The 18,755-nt window shown below is 38.9% G+C and overlaps 2 protein-coding genes across 2 annotated transcripts; one reads left to right on the top strand and one right to left on the bottom strand.

The window, feature by feature from the left end:
* Positions 1 to 122: 122 nt before the first annotated feature.
* LOC135474983 (M-phase phosphoprotein 6-like) lies at positions 123 to 10,096 on the bottom strand. Its single transcript, XM_064754700.1, has 5 exons — positions 9,956 to 10,096; positions 8,572 to 8,684; positions 5,840 to 5,930; positions 3,445 to 3,539; positions 123 to 2,111 (listed from the first exon to the last, which is right to left on the bottom strand). Exons 1-5 carry the CDS (start codon positions 10,013 to 10,015, stop codon positions 1,976 to 1,978), a joined length of 495 nt encoding a protein of 164 aa, XP_064610770.1. The 5' UTR covers positions 10,016 to 10,096; the 3' UTR covers positions 123 to 1,975.
* A 63-nt stretch (positions 10,097 to 10,159) lies between these two features.
* Positions 10,160 to 17,130, top strand: LOC135475005 (uncharacterized). The gene is made up of 6 exons (XM_064754728.1): positions 10,160 to 10,182; positions 10,882 to 10,952; positions 11,827 to 11,979; positions 13,213 to 13,301; positions 16,119 to 16,168; positions 17,108 to 17,130. The coding sequence occupies exons 2-6, from the start codon at positions 10,920 to 10,922 to the stop codon at positions 17,128 to 17,130; spliced, it is 348 nt and encodes a 115-aa protein (XP_064610798.1). The 5' UTR covers positions 10,160 to 10,182; positions 10,882 to 10,919.
* Positions 17,131 to 18,755: the final 1,625 nt, after the last annotated feature.

Below are 18,755 nucleotides of genomic sequence, written 5' to 3'. Positions count from 1 at the left end.
CAGAATTCTATGTTCACAGTCCCCATGAACACTGAGAGCGTGGAAACTCACAGAATTCTATGTTCACATTCCCCATGAACAATGAGTGATGAAAGTCACAGAATTCTATGTTCCCATTCCCCATGAAAAGTGAGAGTGATAAAATCACAGAATTCTATGTTCACATTCCCCATGAAAAGTGAGAGTGATAAAATCACAGAATTCTATGTTCACAGTCCCCATGAACAGTGAGAGCGTGGAAACTCACAGAATTCTATGTTCACATTCCCCATGAACAGTGAGATGATGAATGTCACAGAATTCTATGTTCACAGTCCCCATGAACAGTGAGAGCGATGAAAGTCACAGAATTCTATGTTCACATTCCCCATGAACAATGAGTGATGAAGTCACAGAATTCTATGTTCCCATTCCCCATGAAAAGTGAGAGTGATAAAATCACAGAATTCTATGTTCACAGTCCCCATGAACAGTGAGAGCATGGAAAGTCACAGAATTCTATGTTCACCTTCCCCATGAACAGTGAGAGCGATGAATGTCACAGAATTCTAAGTTCAGTTTCCATGAACAGTGGGAGCAATGGAAGTTACAGAATTCTATGTTTACAGTTCCCATGATCAGTGAGAGCGATGAATGTCACAGAATTCTATGTTCACAGTCCCCATAAACAGTGACAGCAATGAAAGTTACAGAATTCTATATTCACATTCCCCATGAAAAGTGAGAATGATAAAATCACAGAATCATGGTCACTTGGTCAAAACCCATGTCTTTTCGCAATTATGACCAGATTATTAACACTGCCATGTATGAAGCAAGGAAATGTCCACCCGATACACCCTTGTAGTACACCAAGGTAAGATAGGTTCTACATTATCTGAAGAGCATCTCATTCCACCAGACAGGTTTTGTCAACATTTGAAATATAATTTAAATTTTCATTCTGGATTCATTGCAGTTAAAATGCAAATCAAAACCTGACAAGTTTTACTTGTATGATACGAGAGTTGTGTGACGTCATTTTCTGGAATTATACCACGGGATTTCACCTCAAGATTAGCATATTCCAAGCAACACATTTTGCTCGATTGTGAAAGATTATGGGCTTCACAGAGCCACTTTAAAGTTCTGGTAAAGATTAACTACTCATCAGAGAAAGCTAAGTGCTGGCATCAAAAGTATGATCTATTATTCGAAGGCCTTCATGTGCCTCTGAAAGCCGTTCAGCACATAACATAACATGTTTAAATGTCTGCCAAGACAACACAATAACCATCTTGACAGGTCAGATTGATAAACCAGACAAGTCATTAATACATGGAAAGCTTTACTGAGCACTACACACAAGTACATGTACCATTTTGGGCAGTTATACTTATAAATATACATAACTATGGAGTATAGGGCATAATAGATCATGCTTTCACTTCTGATTTTCACAAAATGTATTTCCTTATTTCAAAATGTTAAAAGCTTTCCTGCCTTCAACTGTCCTCACAGTACTTCTCGATTTCCAGATTTTCCAAAAACTAAATTCATAAACACTTATTTTTTCTATGAACAATGTAGATGTTTATTTTATAAGTTAACCTTCCAGATATTCTTAATTACAATTTTTTTCTCCTCAACAGTGAAAATGCTTTCCATCTGAGAGGAAGCCTATGATTATGAAACTGTTGTTCTTACATGTATGTGTACCAACCATTTGGGGTTGTTCTGTCAGAAGGAGCTACAGCTGCCATTTCGTCACCTAAGACTTTGTACAACTGCATTTCACGCCTTTGTAGAAAGCCAACATGTTCTGTCTTGCAGCTTAGAAGTATCAGCCCGCAGATTTAGAGACCTCTCTTTCCAAACCTCTGCTGTCATTTTCCTCAATTAATCTGGCATGTCAACCACCTTGTTGATAGGGCCTGTATTTTTCCCACTGGCAGAAAGCCAAAGGTTATTGTCTTGCAGCTTAAGTTTTGTAGAGTCAGTCTCCTGGTTTGAGGAATTCTCTCTTGGCTTTTTTGGGGTTGCTACTGCCCTCACTCACCTCACTATTCACAGCTGATCGATGACGCTTCTTTGCAAACTTCTTGGCGATGGTTCCAATAAGTGTTTCATATCTGTAATACAGTCAGAGCACTTATCAAACAATACACAATAAAAACAAACTTCGAACTAATAGCAAGGCTAAGAGATCTCCTGTATAAGACAAATGAATGCAAAACTTTAGCTCAATGCATAAGGAACTGAAATCGTGAATATGGGAATTTACAGAAATTAAGATGCTCGCAGACCATCAGCGCAGGAGCATCTCCTTGTGTCACTGTGCTTTATATGCATGTAATCCTTCAGGTCAATACATACAATACTTTTAAGATACCAACCCTGACATTTTGTTTAACATTTTAACATTTTTTTTAAACATTTTATTCTTATACACAATACACGAAGTCAGGAATTCAATAATTAATGGTACTTCATATGTACAGACGGAATCAACGCTGGAATATTCCCCTCATGTTATTGTGCTCTATATGTGTGCCAACCCTGATCTCAGTATGTACACACGGAATCAATGATGGAATATCCCCCCCATGTTACTGTGCTCTATATGTGCGCCAACCCTGATCTCAGTATGTACACAAGGAATCAACGTTGTAATATTCCCCTCGTGTTACTGTGCTCTATATGTGCGCCAACCCTGATCTCAGGATGTACACACGGAATCAATGATGGAATATCCCCCCCATGTTACTGTGCTCTATATGTGTGCCAACCCTGATCTCAGTATGTACACAAGGAATCAACACTGGAATATTCCCCTCATGTTACTGTGCTCTATACGTGTGCCGACCTTGATCTCAGTATGTACGCACGGAATCAACGCTGGAATATTCCCCTCGTGTTATTGTGCTCATGCTGTACTTTTTAAGAAACTGTCTTTACAGCAGCTACATTCTTTGTGTGATAAGATAAGGCTGGTAATAAAAAAGGAAATGACAACAACTATGATGACCTGTCATCAGACACATTTCTGAAAAATGTACCCAAAATACCTGCAGAATTAAGTACATTGAAACACTTGATGTCTAAGGTGTACCTATTCGACCTTATTGGTAGTGTTCGGGGCGATTAACATCACAAGCTTTTCTTTCTTCATATGTCAAACAAACTGACAGTAAGGAGAATTCTTAAATTTGTGCATTTTCAAAAAAAAAAAAATGAAATAGCCAGTGATAAACATGGTAAATAAAGCCCACCTTGAAAATGAAATATTTAAATCCTTTTAATTCTAAACAAGAAAATTTGAAATGTAAAGTTGTTGTTTTTTGTTTAGATACTGTTTTCAGTGGTAATACTGCTGATGACTTTTTTCTTTTGTTCTCTTTTTCCTGAAACTTGACATCACTTTAAAACACATTTGATTATCTTGTATGAGACAGAAAAGCCTACCTTTTAGTCATCTCATCCTCATCAACCATAAGCTCTTTCTCCTTTGCTTCTGATATTTTTAAACTTTCTTCTACTTCTTGGACAGTCATCAGTTTCTGGGAATATCAAATACATGTATATTTAAATTATCTGTGTACAGAGAAATATGTACTACATAGTACAGAAATATAACCACACACATACACAGCACGGGCACACAAAAATCCTAAAAGTGTCTACAATAAAACAGATACGCACTAATGTTAACCTACCCATGTCAAGGGCCTTGTGTCATTCATTTGTGAAACTTATAATAATTGATCTTATCCAGGAAACTAAAATCAAGTTCCAAACCTTAGACCAGGGCCTGCCTCCATGACGTTACATGTATCATAGACGAAGCTGATTGTTACTACCATGGCAACACATGGCAACACATGGAAAAGGCATACAGACATGTATGTTGTCATTGTGGTTTTATTTATTTATTTGATTGGTGTTTTTTACCATACTTAAGAATATTTCACTTATATGAAATATAAGTGTTAGCCAGCATTATGGTGGGTGGAAACCAGGCAGAGCCTCGGGGAAACCCACAACCATCCGCAGGTTGCTGGAAGACCTTCCCATGCATGGCCGGAGAGGAAGCCAGCATGCATTTTGAGTGAGTGAGTGAGTGCTTGGGGTTTAACGTCGTACTCAACAATTTTTCAGTCATATGACAACGAAGGAATCATTAGGGTGCATGTACGTGTAATGTGCCTCCTTGTTGCAGGACGGATTTCCACCGCTCTTTTATTTAGTGCTGCTTCACTGAGACGACTTACCGAAGGCAAGCAAGCCGCCCCGCCCGAGCCATTATACTGATACGGGTCAACCAGTCGTTGCACTATCCCCTTTATGCTGAACGCCAACCGAGGAAGTTACAACTTCCTCTTTTAAAGTCTTAGGTGTGACTCGATCAAGGATTGATCCTGGATCTACCGGTCCCAAAGCGAACGCTCTACCAACTGTGCTATCCAGGCCGGTAGCATGCATTTTGGTTTTAGTTACAATCAATAGAAAGTTTTATGGACTTGGGTCCAGTAGAATGAACTTTCATATTATCAGTGCATCGTGGTTCATGTACAGGGTTTGAAATTACCACTGACTTGTTAGAAATGTCCGGCAATAATATGGTCGTCTGGCAAAATTTATGTGCAGCACGGACAATTGTCCATTTGAATATTTAGCGATTAAAATTTGCACATACATGAAATTTAGCTACTTTGATCAATTTACCGACTGGTGTTCGAGTGGATTCAAAATTTAGCTACTTTGATCAATTTACCGACTGGTGTTCGAGTGGATTCAAAATTTAGCTACTTTGATCAATTTACCGACTGGTGTTCGAGTGGATTCAAAATTTAGCTACTTTGATCAATTTACCGACTGGTGTTCGAGTGGATTCAAAATTTAGCTACTTTGATCAATTTACCGAACTGGTGGTCGAATGGCTTCATAGTGGCACCTTTTATTTGTAGAAAATGTCAAATTACTTCAAAACATCGCTTCTTCTTCAAAACATCGCTTCTTCTTCAAAACATCGCTTCGTCGGAAAATCGTATTTACATAAAATGTACAAGAATTCCTGTACAAGAATTCCTGTACAAGACTTTCCTTGTTGCGAAAACGGATTACCTGTTCCTGTGGCTTTTCAATGAGCAAAGAGATGCGCATATCTCGACGTTCACAGGGACAGAAGTAAAACTCTAGGAATATGGTAGTCGTTGGCAGCAAAATGAAAAATATTGATCGCTCAAAATGACTGGCCCACTTAATTCGGGTTTACCAAGTCATCCACTAATGGATCAATTACCAATCCAAGTGATGAAGTTAATCCAACGAAAACGTCTGTAAACGTCTGTACGCAATGATATTTCAATAAAGACATGTCAAAACTATAACTACAACTGCATATAAGTGCTATAAGTATAAGTGCATTTAATCATACAATTTCCAACAGTTCAGTGTGGAGAAATTTTGTCCTGTGAGTTGAAAAAATGTCTGGTAACTTTTAGGTATATTTCTGGACATCTGTCCTGCTGGCTTTACTTCTAAATTCTATCCCTGATGTACATGGTATCCATCAGCCAATTCTTACTTTCAACATTTATCTTTAAACCATATACAAGACAGGGAAAGTACTGCTCATTAAAGACCTTGCATGCAAGGCAATGAAGAAACTAATACCTACCACTCAGTCACTATCTGGTGTTTGCATCTTGATAGCCATGCAAAAGTTACCTTTATTCCAGTTAGAATTAGTCAAACATGGATATGTGAGCAATCCCTGATTATCAGCTTTTCTTATGGTTTCTCAAGGATTCATTTAATTGATAATATACGTAAATGTGATGCACAGAGAAAAAAGTACCTCAATTTCAGGATTCAACCCTTTGAAAGACATTCTTCCAAATACCAGGTTTTCACACGGGGCATAACTGGGTTCTAGTTGATATCGGCTCCTGCAAGATAAGGGGAAATAAAACTAATGTAAATATGTAGGACATAGATACTTGTATATGTTAAATTTACAACTCTATGTAAATATCATTTAAGTGTTGAAGTAATGAAATATGACAATGTCAAAATGATTCACCCTGCAGATCCCTAGCCAGTATTTATGAAAGGCATGGGGACGAGTGTCCTAGCCATAATAGCTGGTTGTTCGCCATTCCCCTGGCCGCCAAGAACTTGTCCCTCGCTGGAGATGGCCGTGTTGCGATTCTAGACCAGTTTAGATCTACTTTAAGTCATAGTTTAACTATATGTCCATATTAATACCATGTCACTCATGGTGCTCCTCCACTGATAATAAAACAAGGATATTTTCACATACATATAAGCCTTGCCTGTTGATACCGGATAATTATTACATTAAATTTATTTCTTAAAGGGAAAGAACTTTTTTTAAAGTACCCCTTGGCAGACAGTCCATTCACTAATAAGATTTTTTATTTATGTTTATTTTATGTATCTTTTGGATTTATTTTATTTTTGTGATTTCAACTACATAAAATACAAACAATGCCATGGGACTGAATGTTATTTGTTCAGGAATTACAACAGTACTGGGTAAGGCATTTGAAACAAAACAGGGTTCTGTGTCCTGTGACTGACATCACTTAAGTCAATCAGTTAAGTTACTTGTAAAATTCACACCATTAGAATCAAAGGTTTTTTTTTTCAAAGAACAAAAAAGTAAAATTCATTTTGTTGAATAGTTTTGACTGGTCTACTTGAGGAACACTTTGCATGCTGATTTTCTCATCCTATAAGATTGATTCTTATAGGATGAGATAAAGCTGCACATTGCTGTTGTTGTTGATTTGAAAGTTGGGTCGTCCGGTTTGTAAAAAAAGATAAAATAGACTTGTTCTGTGCATCTACACTTTTGTGGGTGGACTGATGCTTCCTCGCCAGCTGACCCCAACTGGGTACGCTGTTGGCAATGGTCTAAAGTTTAATTTTTGCGCAAACTTGTTGATGTGAGGTTACACATCATATATGTGCAGTTGGCTGAATGGTAGAATCTCGGAAATCTCTGGGGTAAGAATTATGAGGCCAACAAAAGGTGTCTAATTTTGTAGTTACTCTTCGAGATCTGGAGGGAAAAATGTAGTCCTGCAATTGAAGGAGTTGTTCAGTGAATACGATACAAGCCCATGAAAGTGTTTACAGTACTGTTTTGCAGAAAAGGGCAGCAAATCTAATACAGTGTTTTTTTCAGAGGCAGGGGACACTGCATTGTGACCTCACAGAGGCACGGCAGACCTCTTGATTGAAGAGTCAAAAACACATCCAGTACGGGTACATGTAATCCTTGTATTCACCACAAAAGACTTCCTTTACAAGACACTACAAAACACATGTGGCCACCACCATACGCACATAAAAACTGCAGGGATAATGCTATGGCTGGACCCTGCTTTTTTGGATCAAGTTCAGTTACTGTTTGCCACACCTTCACTTCATCCACCCATCTACTGTAGGGTTTACTTTGAGCAAACAAGGGTGGTATTTTGTAATTGCCACCTGCCATCACTAGGGTGGGGTGTTCAGCTGGATAAAACTAGCCTATGCTCCAGCAACGACAACAGTTTTTTTTTTTTTTTTTTTTTTATTACCACATGTCCTCCACTTTTTCTTTCTTCCGGAATCCTCAACCACGCTCTGCTACCATGAAAAGAGTCAACAACACATCCAGTACGGGTACATGTAATCCTTGTATTCACCACAAAAGACTTCCTTTACAAGACACTAAAAAACACATGTGGCCACCACCATACACACATAAAAACTGCTGGTCATCCTCTCCCTCTCCCATGCTCCTCTCTTCCCCTGAGCCCTCTACTGGCCAGCTTCCCACACTCAGGGTTATGGCCCTTTGGACTAACCACACATGCATAGCCCTATATTACAAGTGAGAGCAAGAGATAGGATTGACATTGATAGGCAAGGTGCTGTGCCACGTGATAAACTGCTAAATAGGGGTCTGCCTCTGAAGAGATGCTGGAAGGTGCTCAGGATGTGAATACAGAGTTATATGTTTGTTTAGTTTATATTTGACTGGTGTTAAATGCCATGTACACTAAACTCTTCACTCCTAATGCCGCAGTCAGGTTTACGGGTGGAGCGCACTAGGCTGAATCATGAACAAGGGCCACTTACCCTTTGACAGGTACTGACAAACCTCCTGACAGCTGATACAGAGACAAGTCCACAAAATATATACACTGCTCAACGCTTTTCAAATGTTGCATAGAAGACTGTACCAGTGTCTTCACAGATAAACATATTTCTAATGCCTTACGTGAAGGTAACAGTAGCAAGCTTGGTTTTCCAGCAACCTGCGGAAGGTTGTGGGTTTCCCCCAGGCTCTGCCCGGTTTCCTACCACCATAATGCTGGTCGCTGTTGTATAAGTGAAATATTCTTGAGTAAGGCGTAAAACACCAATCAAATAAATAAATGAATAAGTAGCAAGCTTTTAAGCTGTGGCTACAGCAAATAGGATAAATCTTTAAACCCCTGATCTCCAAACTTATTTTAAGTTGATACTGACTGTACATCAGCTATAGCATAGACATTGTGGGCTATTTCTCACTCTTTTTCTTGAAGCTCGGGAATATCTAAAACCCAATGTTCATCATCAATGACCCGTCTCTGTTCCTCTTCATTCTGTTCTTTCTCAATACGAATTACACTTCTTCTCATAAACTGAAAAATGAAAATATGATATACATGTACATTAGAGCTCATCAGATAAAGGTAAAGGGAAATTATAAAGAATAGAGTGATATCTATGTGTAACTTTCTATGTCAATACTTACATCAATTCATTCATGTTTTCTGAATGAGGCTGGCCAAGTATGGAGGAGACCCTTTCCAGATGTAGTCCACGTGACAAAAGCATGTGACACACGCACATACGCAATCATCCCTTACTGTGTTCATCTGTCTTAATGAGGTCTAAAAATCATGTCCTAGCACCTTAACTTGATTGGTGTAGAGGTTTAAGCAACCGGTTATGGAACCGACAGGCTGTCTGATGGAAGTTTCACAACAAACGATGGAAATCCTTTCAAACACGTATGAACAGTACATAATACAATGGAGAAATTTCATATGTAACGGAGACACGTGACAGTTTCTAAAATGATAAACGTTTTATTTTTCTTGTTTTTCTTTAGATGCAAGTTTGGATGCAACATCTCCCCATGCAATTTTAACAAATGAAAAATCAGTTAATGCATGTGACCATGGGAAAAAAATGACATCAGAATGCACATAGAATCAACTTATATATATTACTCTTGTCTTTACAACTCACGGGAATTTTAAACTTGAGGGTGGTGTTAAATGGTAAAGTGACGTCAATTCATTTCAGAAGCAGCTTTTCATAATGCACATCACAGAAGGAGTGAGTGCTTGAGGTTTAACGTCGTGCTCAACAATTTTTCAGTCATATGACAACGAAGGAATCCTTAGGGTGTATGTAATGTACCTCCTTGTTGCAGAGCAGATTTCAACCACTCTTTTATCTAGCGCTGCCTCACTGAGACAACTTACTTAAGGCAAGTAAGCCGCCCGGCCCAAGCCGTTATACTGATGCAGGTCAACCGGTCATTGCACTATCACCTTCATGCTGAATGCCAAGCGAGAAAGTTACAACTTCCTCTTTTAAAGTCTTAGGTCTGACTTGACCCAGGGTTGACCCTAGATCTACTGCTCCTGAACATCACAGAAGGAACTCATTGACTAACAATAGGGTCACCCTAGTCTTTACAACTGCCCCAATGAAAAAATCAGTTAAAGCATGAGACCGTGGGGAAAAATGACGTCAGACTACACATGGATATCAACACATAAATATTACCCTAGTGATTACAACTCCCAAGTAAACTGATGAGAAGCCAGTTTTGTTTTGTTGTTGTTGTTGTTACAATTACAGACGACAAACTTTTATAAAAGAAACCGTCCCTGCATACCTTCATCTGTAAAAGATTTTTCGACAAGCGGGACTTGTCCTCCACGTTACTGTCTGCCATGTCTTCGGACTAAATGACAAGGACTTTCGAAAACATACAAGAAAATTATCGTCCGATCATCTCCAACACTTTTCCAGAAACTCCACGTGCACGCAGAAGAATTCCACTTCCGCGGCATGTTGCGGGAGCTTCGATGACAGTGAAGTCAAACTTTTTTTTATCATGTTGTAAGTCTGCAAGCATAATGTTCACTTGGACTAACTTATTGTTTCAGTTACCTGTATGGTTAGCAGTTAGTAACTTTAACAAAATGCAATAGATATGAATCTCAGCAAGAGAACTTTTTGATAATTGCCTAGGTTGAACAGCTGTGGAAACAACAACAACCTTTGCTAGCAATAATGGATTTTTACTGCATTTATTTTGATTTATTTGTGTTTGTTTTAATATAATTACATTTTGAACATACATGTAAGTTTATCTTGAATATTGCTAGATTAAAATGTTCATGAGTTTTGTGAATTAAATGTTGAATATCTGTTCATTGTAAATCGAAAGTAAAAGTGAAAGTAATCACTGCAGAAAATCACTTCACCACAGCTGTTAAATGCCTAATGTTAATATGGAAGTTGTAAAGACTAGGGTAATGAATCACGATTAATACAGCTCAGAAATCTCATAAATTACAGTGATACATGCCAGAGTGATAAACATCTTATTTCCGCTGTTTTTTTTTTCTTTGTATGCAAATTGAACATCTCCCCTTTCAATTTTAACCTATGAAAATTCAATAAAAGTATGTGACCCTGGGAAAAAATGACTTCAGAATGCATGTGGAAATCAACACATAAATATTACACTAGTCTTGACAACTCATGTTGATGTTTAATGCTGCAGGTTAGCTTATCGTTATGTCCTGTTTGTAGTTACCATGGTTGACTGAGGTTTGCGGAAAGCTCAGAAGATGGAGGACTGCATAGATATATGTGTCATCAAGGTACATGTATGCTAACTAAGACACTCCCTGTTGCTTTCCAGAGTACCAAACATTTATACAGGGGATTTATGCTGTGTCAACATTGAACAGCTTGTTATTTATTCTGACTGTTCTGCAGTTTTTAACTCTCGTGTCCTTTGAATCCTTTATACACTCAGAATGTGTCCTTCATGCAACTTCAAGTCTACCATGTAAACAGCTACATGTACAGCTAGATGTTAATTATCAAAGAAGAAATCTGCATGGGAATATCAGAATGGGGTTAATAATTCTGTAACTGTTGTCTTTCCAATGAACTGATATGCCTTAATACCAGGCTATCAGTATGCATACACATGCTGATACAAACACAGCAACCTTAGCCATTTGTGTTACAGAGTATGTACTCACATAAAGGGAACCCCTGGTTAAGTTTGGTTGTGGCAATCCGCTTTGTTACAGTCTGCTCTGTGGCAGTCCGCTTTGTTACAGTCTGCTGTGTGGCAGTCCGCTTTGTTACAGTCCGCTATGTGGCAGTCCGCTTTGTTACAGTCTGCTCTGTGGCAGTCCGCTTTGTTACAGTCCGCTATGTGGCAGTCCGCTTTGTTACAGTCCGCTTTTAGGAAATAATTGAAGCATTAATTAAATTAACATTAAGTGTTATCATATTGTCTCTTTGTGGGGTTAGGCACTGACATTGGTATGCTGCAGGACTCTTTTTTTTTTTTTTCTTTTTTTATACTCGGGAGAATATTCTTAAGGTTATTCTTACTGCACAAATCAAAGAAATAATGTAAATGGTTTAAATTGGCTTTCTTTCATGTCTTCCAATATATAATCCTATCAGTCACAAAAGTATTAACCTGAAGCTTAATAAATAAATAATTTTATTCAGGTGAAATCACCATCGGACTTCCTTATAAGAGAGGTGGCGTCCCTTGGAATGTCAGATGAGGCCAAGGGTTTCCATAGGCTTATTGAAGAGCTTAACAAGTACTTTGAGAATGATCAAATCATCAAACAAGCTTTTACTCCTCAGAAAGGACAGGTGAGTTAGACTTTATCTTGTTCTGTACTACTTATGTGTTTGATTCATTACTGTTTTTTTTACATAGTATACATATATTTCTGTTCAGCGGTACCACTGTTTTAGAGGGGGCCCTCTGTGGCTGAGTTGGTTAGCGTGTAGTGCTGCACATTGAATCAGGAGCCTCTCAGCAATGCAGTCACTGTGAGCTCAAGTGCAGCTCATGCTGGCTTTCCCTGTGGTCATATGTGGGAAGATCTGTCCACAAAGTGCAGATTGTGATGGGTTTTCCAAGCCCCATTTCCTCCCACCATAATGCACCATTATATAAGTGAAATATATATAGGAACATTTGAACACGGCATTTAGCACCAATCAAATAATCAAATAAATCTGATAGTAGTGTTTAATTATCATACAATTTGATTTATTTTGCTCTATTTTAATTAAAATGTTGATTGCCTTTTGACGTTGATAATGTCGCCACTCATTTTCCATAATTTTCCTGAACTTGAACCACAAAACCCAATTTGAAATTATGATTACGTATGCATCCTACATGTAGCGTTTTGAATCAGTGACATACATTAATCTTCAGAAGTATTCCTTACTCACACCCTAATTATTAAAAGAGTATCTGCTAATGTGTTTAAATAATACATTGCTCAAAATAATTTAGAATTTTTGAGTTGGTTCAGCACAATGCAAAAAATGAGTTGGTTTTGACTGAAAGCCCTAGGCCTGTGTAACAGTTCAGAGCAGCAAACACAGTGCTTGACCTGTATATGTGGCTGCAGACCAGTTACACGGGTCCATTCAGAAGTCGCACTGACAGAGCACGGGTATCTATGTATACATAACTGTGCTATGTATACAAAACATAACACATTACATTCCATGTGTACAGATGCTGTAAATTAAGGAGTATGTAAGGGTAGCTTTCCTGTACAGTGTATAAAGGCAAGTTACACGGAACAGGTTTTTGCAGCTAAAAAGGAAATTATACTACCATATGCATATATATGTACGTGGATGTTAATCTGTATGTCAGGTGTGTGAAAGTTTGTCACTTTCTTGCCAAGGGCTGTGGTTTACCCCAGGCAATGTGGTTTTACAGATTTTGTGGTTTCTTCTGCCCATGAAACAGAATTCTGTACTTCGTGCTTGTATAACTGAACATTTCTTGAGGTCGTTGTAATACCCCAACGAAATAATAAATAAATCATTGAAGATATGCATTCTTTGTTTCTCCAGGTGTATGCTGGTAGAAGACCACAGGATACTAATTGGTACAGGGTTAGAGTGGAAACGTATCTTGATAGACGCAGTGGTCTTCATGCCAGGTACATGTAAACTAGCCAAAGTTTGAACAAGTTATTATTATTTATGGACAGCTGTTTATACACGTGCTGTTTGCTTTTGTGGCTATTGTCTTGTTTGCAGTCTGACATACATGTATCATTAGCAATACTTTAGGAACAGAATGCAAATTGACTTGGATATCAGGGCTTAAGGATACATTCTATATGTACTTTTGGGAAAACAAAAAACACTTTGGCAAATTGCGGAACAAGCTGGGAAGTAGTTGAACTATGGTAGCATGCCTAAAATTTTTGAAAACTTTTATATTTTTTTCTCTGTGAAAGTCACAGTCATCCGTTTTGATGTATCTAGTGTCTGCTATTACATCTGATGATGGCTGTTATTCTGTGACGGAGAGAAAATTGGCATACAGATTAATAGAGAGCTCAATAATGAGCTATTGACATGTTTTTTAAGTTTTGATTTGTTGTATTTATTTATTTGATTGGTGTTTTACACTGTACTCGTTGACAGTTTTGAGCATAAGTATGCCTTTCGTGGCTGCGCCACATCTCTGTGTCAGTTATCATATCAGGTGACTGTTTATGAATTTGATTTGAGTTTGGAGGTAAAACTACATTGGTAGGGTTGGCCAACTTCGGGACAATAAAAGTATAATTTTTATGAGTCTACACAGAATATTGCCCTCAGAATATGCTTGAATAGACGTAGTTCCAATGTGCAAAATGATTGAATTTTTTATGAGCATCATTTACAAAAGTACCTTTCAACCATATTATATGACGTACACATATGGGAGTCACATGGGGCAAAGTTTGCCAGTTGCATATACCTGTACTTTGTCACATGGGGAAAAGTTTGCCAATTGCATATACCTGTACTTTGTCACATGGGGCAAAGTTTGCCAATTGCACATACCTGTACTTTGTCACATGGGGAAAAGTTTGCCAATTGCATATACCTGTACTTTGTCACATTGGGCAAAGTTTGCCAATTGCACATACCTGTACTTTGTCACATGGGGAAAAGTTTGCCAATTGCACATACCTGTACTTTGTCACATGGGGAAAAGTTTGCCAATTGCATATACCTGTACTTTGTCACATGGGGAAAAGTTTGCCAATTGCATATACCTGTACTTTGTCACATTGGGCAAAGTTTGCCAATTGCACATACCTGTACTTTGTCACATGGGGAAAAGTTTGCCAATTGCATATACCTGTACTTTGTCACATTGGGCAAAGTTTGCCAATTGCACATACCTGTACTTTGTCACATGGGGAAAAGTTTGCCAATTGCACATACCTGTACTTTGTCACATGGGGAAAAGTTTGCCAATTGCATATACCTGTACTTTGTCACATGGGGAAAAGTTTGCCAATTGCATATACCTGTACTTTGTCACATGGGGCAAAGTTTGCCAATTGCATATACCTGTACTTTGTCACATGGGCCAAAGTTTGCCAATTTGCATATACCTGTACTTTGTCACATGGGAAAAAGTTTGCCAAATTGCACATACCTGTACTTTGTCACATGGGGAAAAGTTTGCCAATTGCATATACCTGTACTTTGTCACATGAGGCAAAGTTTGCAATTGCATATACCTGTATTTTGTCACATGGGGCAAAGTGTTCCAGTTGCATATACATGTACTTTGTAACATGGGGGCAAAGTTTGCCAGTTGCATATACCTGTACTTTGTCAAATGGGGCAATGTTTTTGCCAGTTGCATATACCTGTACTTTGTCACATGGGGAAAAGTTTGCCAATTGCACATACCCTGTACTTTGTCACATGGGGAAAAGTTTGCCAATTGCACATACCTGTACTTTGTCACATGGGGAAAAGTTTGCCAATTGCACATACCTGTACTTTGTCACATTGGACAAAAGTTTGCCAATTGCATATACTGTACTTTGTCACATGGGGAAAAGTTTGCCAATTGCACATACCTGTACTTTGTCACATGGGGCAAAGTTTGCCAATTGCATATACCTGTACTTTGTCACATGGGGCAAAGTTTGCCAATTGCATATACCTGTACTTTGTCACATTGGGCAAAGTTTGCCAATTGCATATACCTGTATTTTGTCACATGGGGCAAAGTTTGCCAATTGCATATACATGTACTTTGTAACATGGGGCAAAGTTTCGAGTTGCATATACCTGTACTTTGTCACATGGGCAAAGTTTGCCAATTGCATATACCTGTATTTGTAACATGGGTAAAAGTTTGCCAGTTGCATATACATGTACTTCGTCACATGGGGAAAAGTTTGCCAATTGCACATACCTGTACTTTGTCACATGGGGCAAAGTTTGCCAGTTGCATATATCTGTACTTTGTCACATGGGGCAGATTTTGCTAGTTGCATATACGTGTACTTTGTCACATTGGCGAAGTTTGCCAGTTGCATATACCTGTATTTTGTCACATTGGGCAAAGTTGCATATACCTGTACTTTGTCACATTGGGCAAAGTTTGCCAATTTGCATATACCTGTACTTTGTCACACTGGGCAAAGTTTGCCATTTGCATATACCTGTACTTTGTCACATGGGGCATAGTTTACTAGTTGCATATACATGTACTTGGTCACATGCATGTACTTTGCAGAGACTGATGGTTTACTCTGGCACTCCATTTTCCGTCACCACCCCCCCCCCCCCCAAAAAAAAATTAAAAAATAAACAAAGTTAATGACTTAATGGTGTCATACATGTATGTGGAAGTGATAAATTTGTTTAAATTGGCATTATAGATAGAAAAATAAATAACTGGAATATCAGACAATGTTGTGATATTCATCCTATATTTATTACTGTCTTTGCAGTTGTTTTCTTCTGGATGATGGAAAAATAGAAACAATAATCCTATACAAAGGTAAGTCTTACCACTGACACTGATTAGAGCTCCTTGTCACAGTGATGTGTAGGCTCCCTGTCACAGTGATGTGTAGGCTCCCTGTCACAGTGATGTGTAGGCTCCCTGTCACAGGATGTGTAGGCTCCCTGTCACACTGATGTGTAGGCTCCCTGTCACACTGATGTGTAGGCTGCCTGTCACACTGATGTGTAGGCTCCCTGTCACAGTGCTGCAGGTCAGAGTTACAGTACATTTAGTGAGTTCAGAAAATAAGATACATTTTATTGACTTACATGTGTCATCTAAATGTGACGTCTAAATAATTTTGTTTTTTGTCACATGCCGGTGCAACTACTTCAGTGGCCTAATGGCTAGAGCATCTGCATTGAAAGTCTGACAGACCCCAGGATCAAACCTGGGTGGGTCATACCAAAGACTTCAGAAATGGTACATATTGCTGCCTCGCTTGGCTCTCAGCAATGAGAGTATAGAGCAAGGAAAAATGACTGATCGACCAGTATAGTCAGTATAGTGTGACTGTCGTGTCTAGTGTCTTCTGCATGACACTTCAGTGGCGTCAGCACTTTGGCGGCATGGATTCACCCTTACACAAGAAGACGCAGTATATGTATACGCATGTAATTACCCGTCATCGTCATATGACTGAAAAATTGTAATTATAACCCCTAAGCATTCATTTATTCATTTATACAGTGCTCTTACAAGAGTAAAAAATCCTTTACCCAGAGTGATCTGAAATGATGAAATTTTTTTTTTGGCGGGGAAGTAGTGATCTATTTCAGATTTGTTTCATGCACTGTAAGCTCTTTCTCTTCCTATATTCAACCACTTTGGTCGGCCTAATGGTTAAAGTGTCCACCTTGTAGTCCGGAGACCTGGGGTGAAACCTGGGTCAGGTCATACCAAAGACTTTCAATAAAATGGTTCATGTTGCAGCCTGGCTTGGCACTCATCACTGAGACGTTAGAGCCAGAAAACAGGTCTGGTTGGACCTCAACCTCACAGTATAATGTGAGGTTGGAGGTGTCATGTCTGGTGTCTTCAGCATGAAACTTCAGTGGTGGTAGCAATTTGGCAGCACGGACTTGCCTTACCACAAGACGACATGTTTGTACACACACCTACATGTAACGACCCCCTCATCGCTCTATGACTGAAGACAGGTGTGAAACACCAATCAAAAAAAAAATAAATAAATAAATCATTTGGCTGCAAAAATTGTTCAGTACGAGTAAAACCCCAAGTAAACCTACATATATGTATTTCCTGCGTGTGTATTCATTGAGTTGGCCAGACTGGCTTTTGCCATGGCACTGCTGCTTTATCACTGGAGATAAGTGAGGTACCTACGGAGATCTGTGGTTTCATCTTGGGGTTTCCTTCTCTTATAAACTGGACTGCTCTCTTCCAAGTGGAAATTTCTTCAGTACACCTAAATCCCAGTCCAGGAAAGAAAGCTTTCTCATTGGTAAAGTACACTCCCAGTGCTGCACCTCCCTAACTGCAGATAGATAGTTTGATGTCCCCTGAATCTATTCCGAATCGTCAAAAGTGGAAAGAAAGAGGACAGAATTTAGTGAACATCACTAAAATCTACTCCCACTACGATTGAGCCACTGTTGACCCTGTGACATCATGGCTGTACATTGGCAGCAGACATCTGAGGCTTTGCTATGTCTACAACAAACAGAACAGGAGACAATCATCAATCCGATGACACAATTCTGACTTATTTTCAAACATATAAATGTCTCCTAGCCATGCACCACAGCATTTCTTTTGGCACGTGACACTGCTTTGTGTTTTTCTTAAATATGTAAAACGTTTACTCTGTTATTATTTACTTATAATTCACCTAAAACCAGCACCATCTGTTATACTTTAATTCCTCAGGATAGACCCAGCCCCTTGTGACTTTATTCCCCCCATGCTTTATTTTCTGTAAACATGTTTACTGTAAATATACTTATGGTGAATAAATACAATGCAATACTTTCACAGCTAATTTCAAGATTATTTGATGTCAAAGTGTGGCTTGTGACTCCAATAACATAAGGCAGGATACTGCAAAGTTACATGCATGGCCTAAAAATGTCACAGTTTGAGAAAATATGGACCGGATCTCATTAAAAAAGCCGTTTGATTTTTGGGGAACTGTTTCGCTTTATCTGTCTGTCTTTCTGTTCCTCTGTGTGTTGGTTCATCTGTCTTCTGTCTGTCTGTGTGTTGGTTCATCTGTCTGTCTCTGTGTCTGTCCCTCTGTGTGTCTCTCCCTCTGTCTGTTTGTCTGTCCCTCTGTCTGTCTCCTCCCTCTGTGCCAGTTCATCTGTCTGTCTGTGCATGTGCCTGTCTGTCCCTCTGTGTGTCTGTGCTTGTGTCTGTCTGTCCCTGTCTGTCTGTTACATTGTGTGTCTATTCATCTGTCCGTCTGTATGTCTCTCCCTCTGTGTGTTCATCTGTCCCTCTTTGTGTCTGTTCATATGTCGGTTTGTCTGTCCCTCTGTCCCTCGGTGTGGCCGTTCATCTTTCTGTCAGTCCCTCTGTGTGTCTCTCCCTCTGCCTGCTCATCTGTCCTTTTGTCATG

The sequence above is a fragment of the Liolophura sinensis genome, chromosome 9 (genome assembly GCF_032854445.1).
Source record: "Liolophura sinensis isolate JHLJ2023 chromosome 9, CUHK_Ljap_v2, whole genome shotgun sequence".
Classification (NCBI taxonomy): Eukaryota; Metazoa; Mollusca; class Polyplacophora; order Chitonida; family Chitonidae; genus Liolophura; species Liolophura sinensis.
Note: the sequence above shows the minus strand (reverse complement) of the source record. Positions and strands in the feature narration are given on the sequence as shown.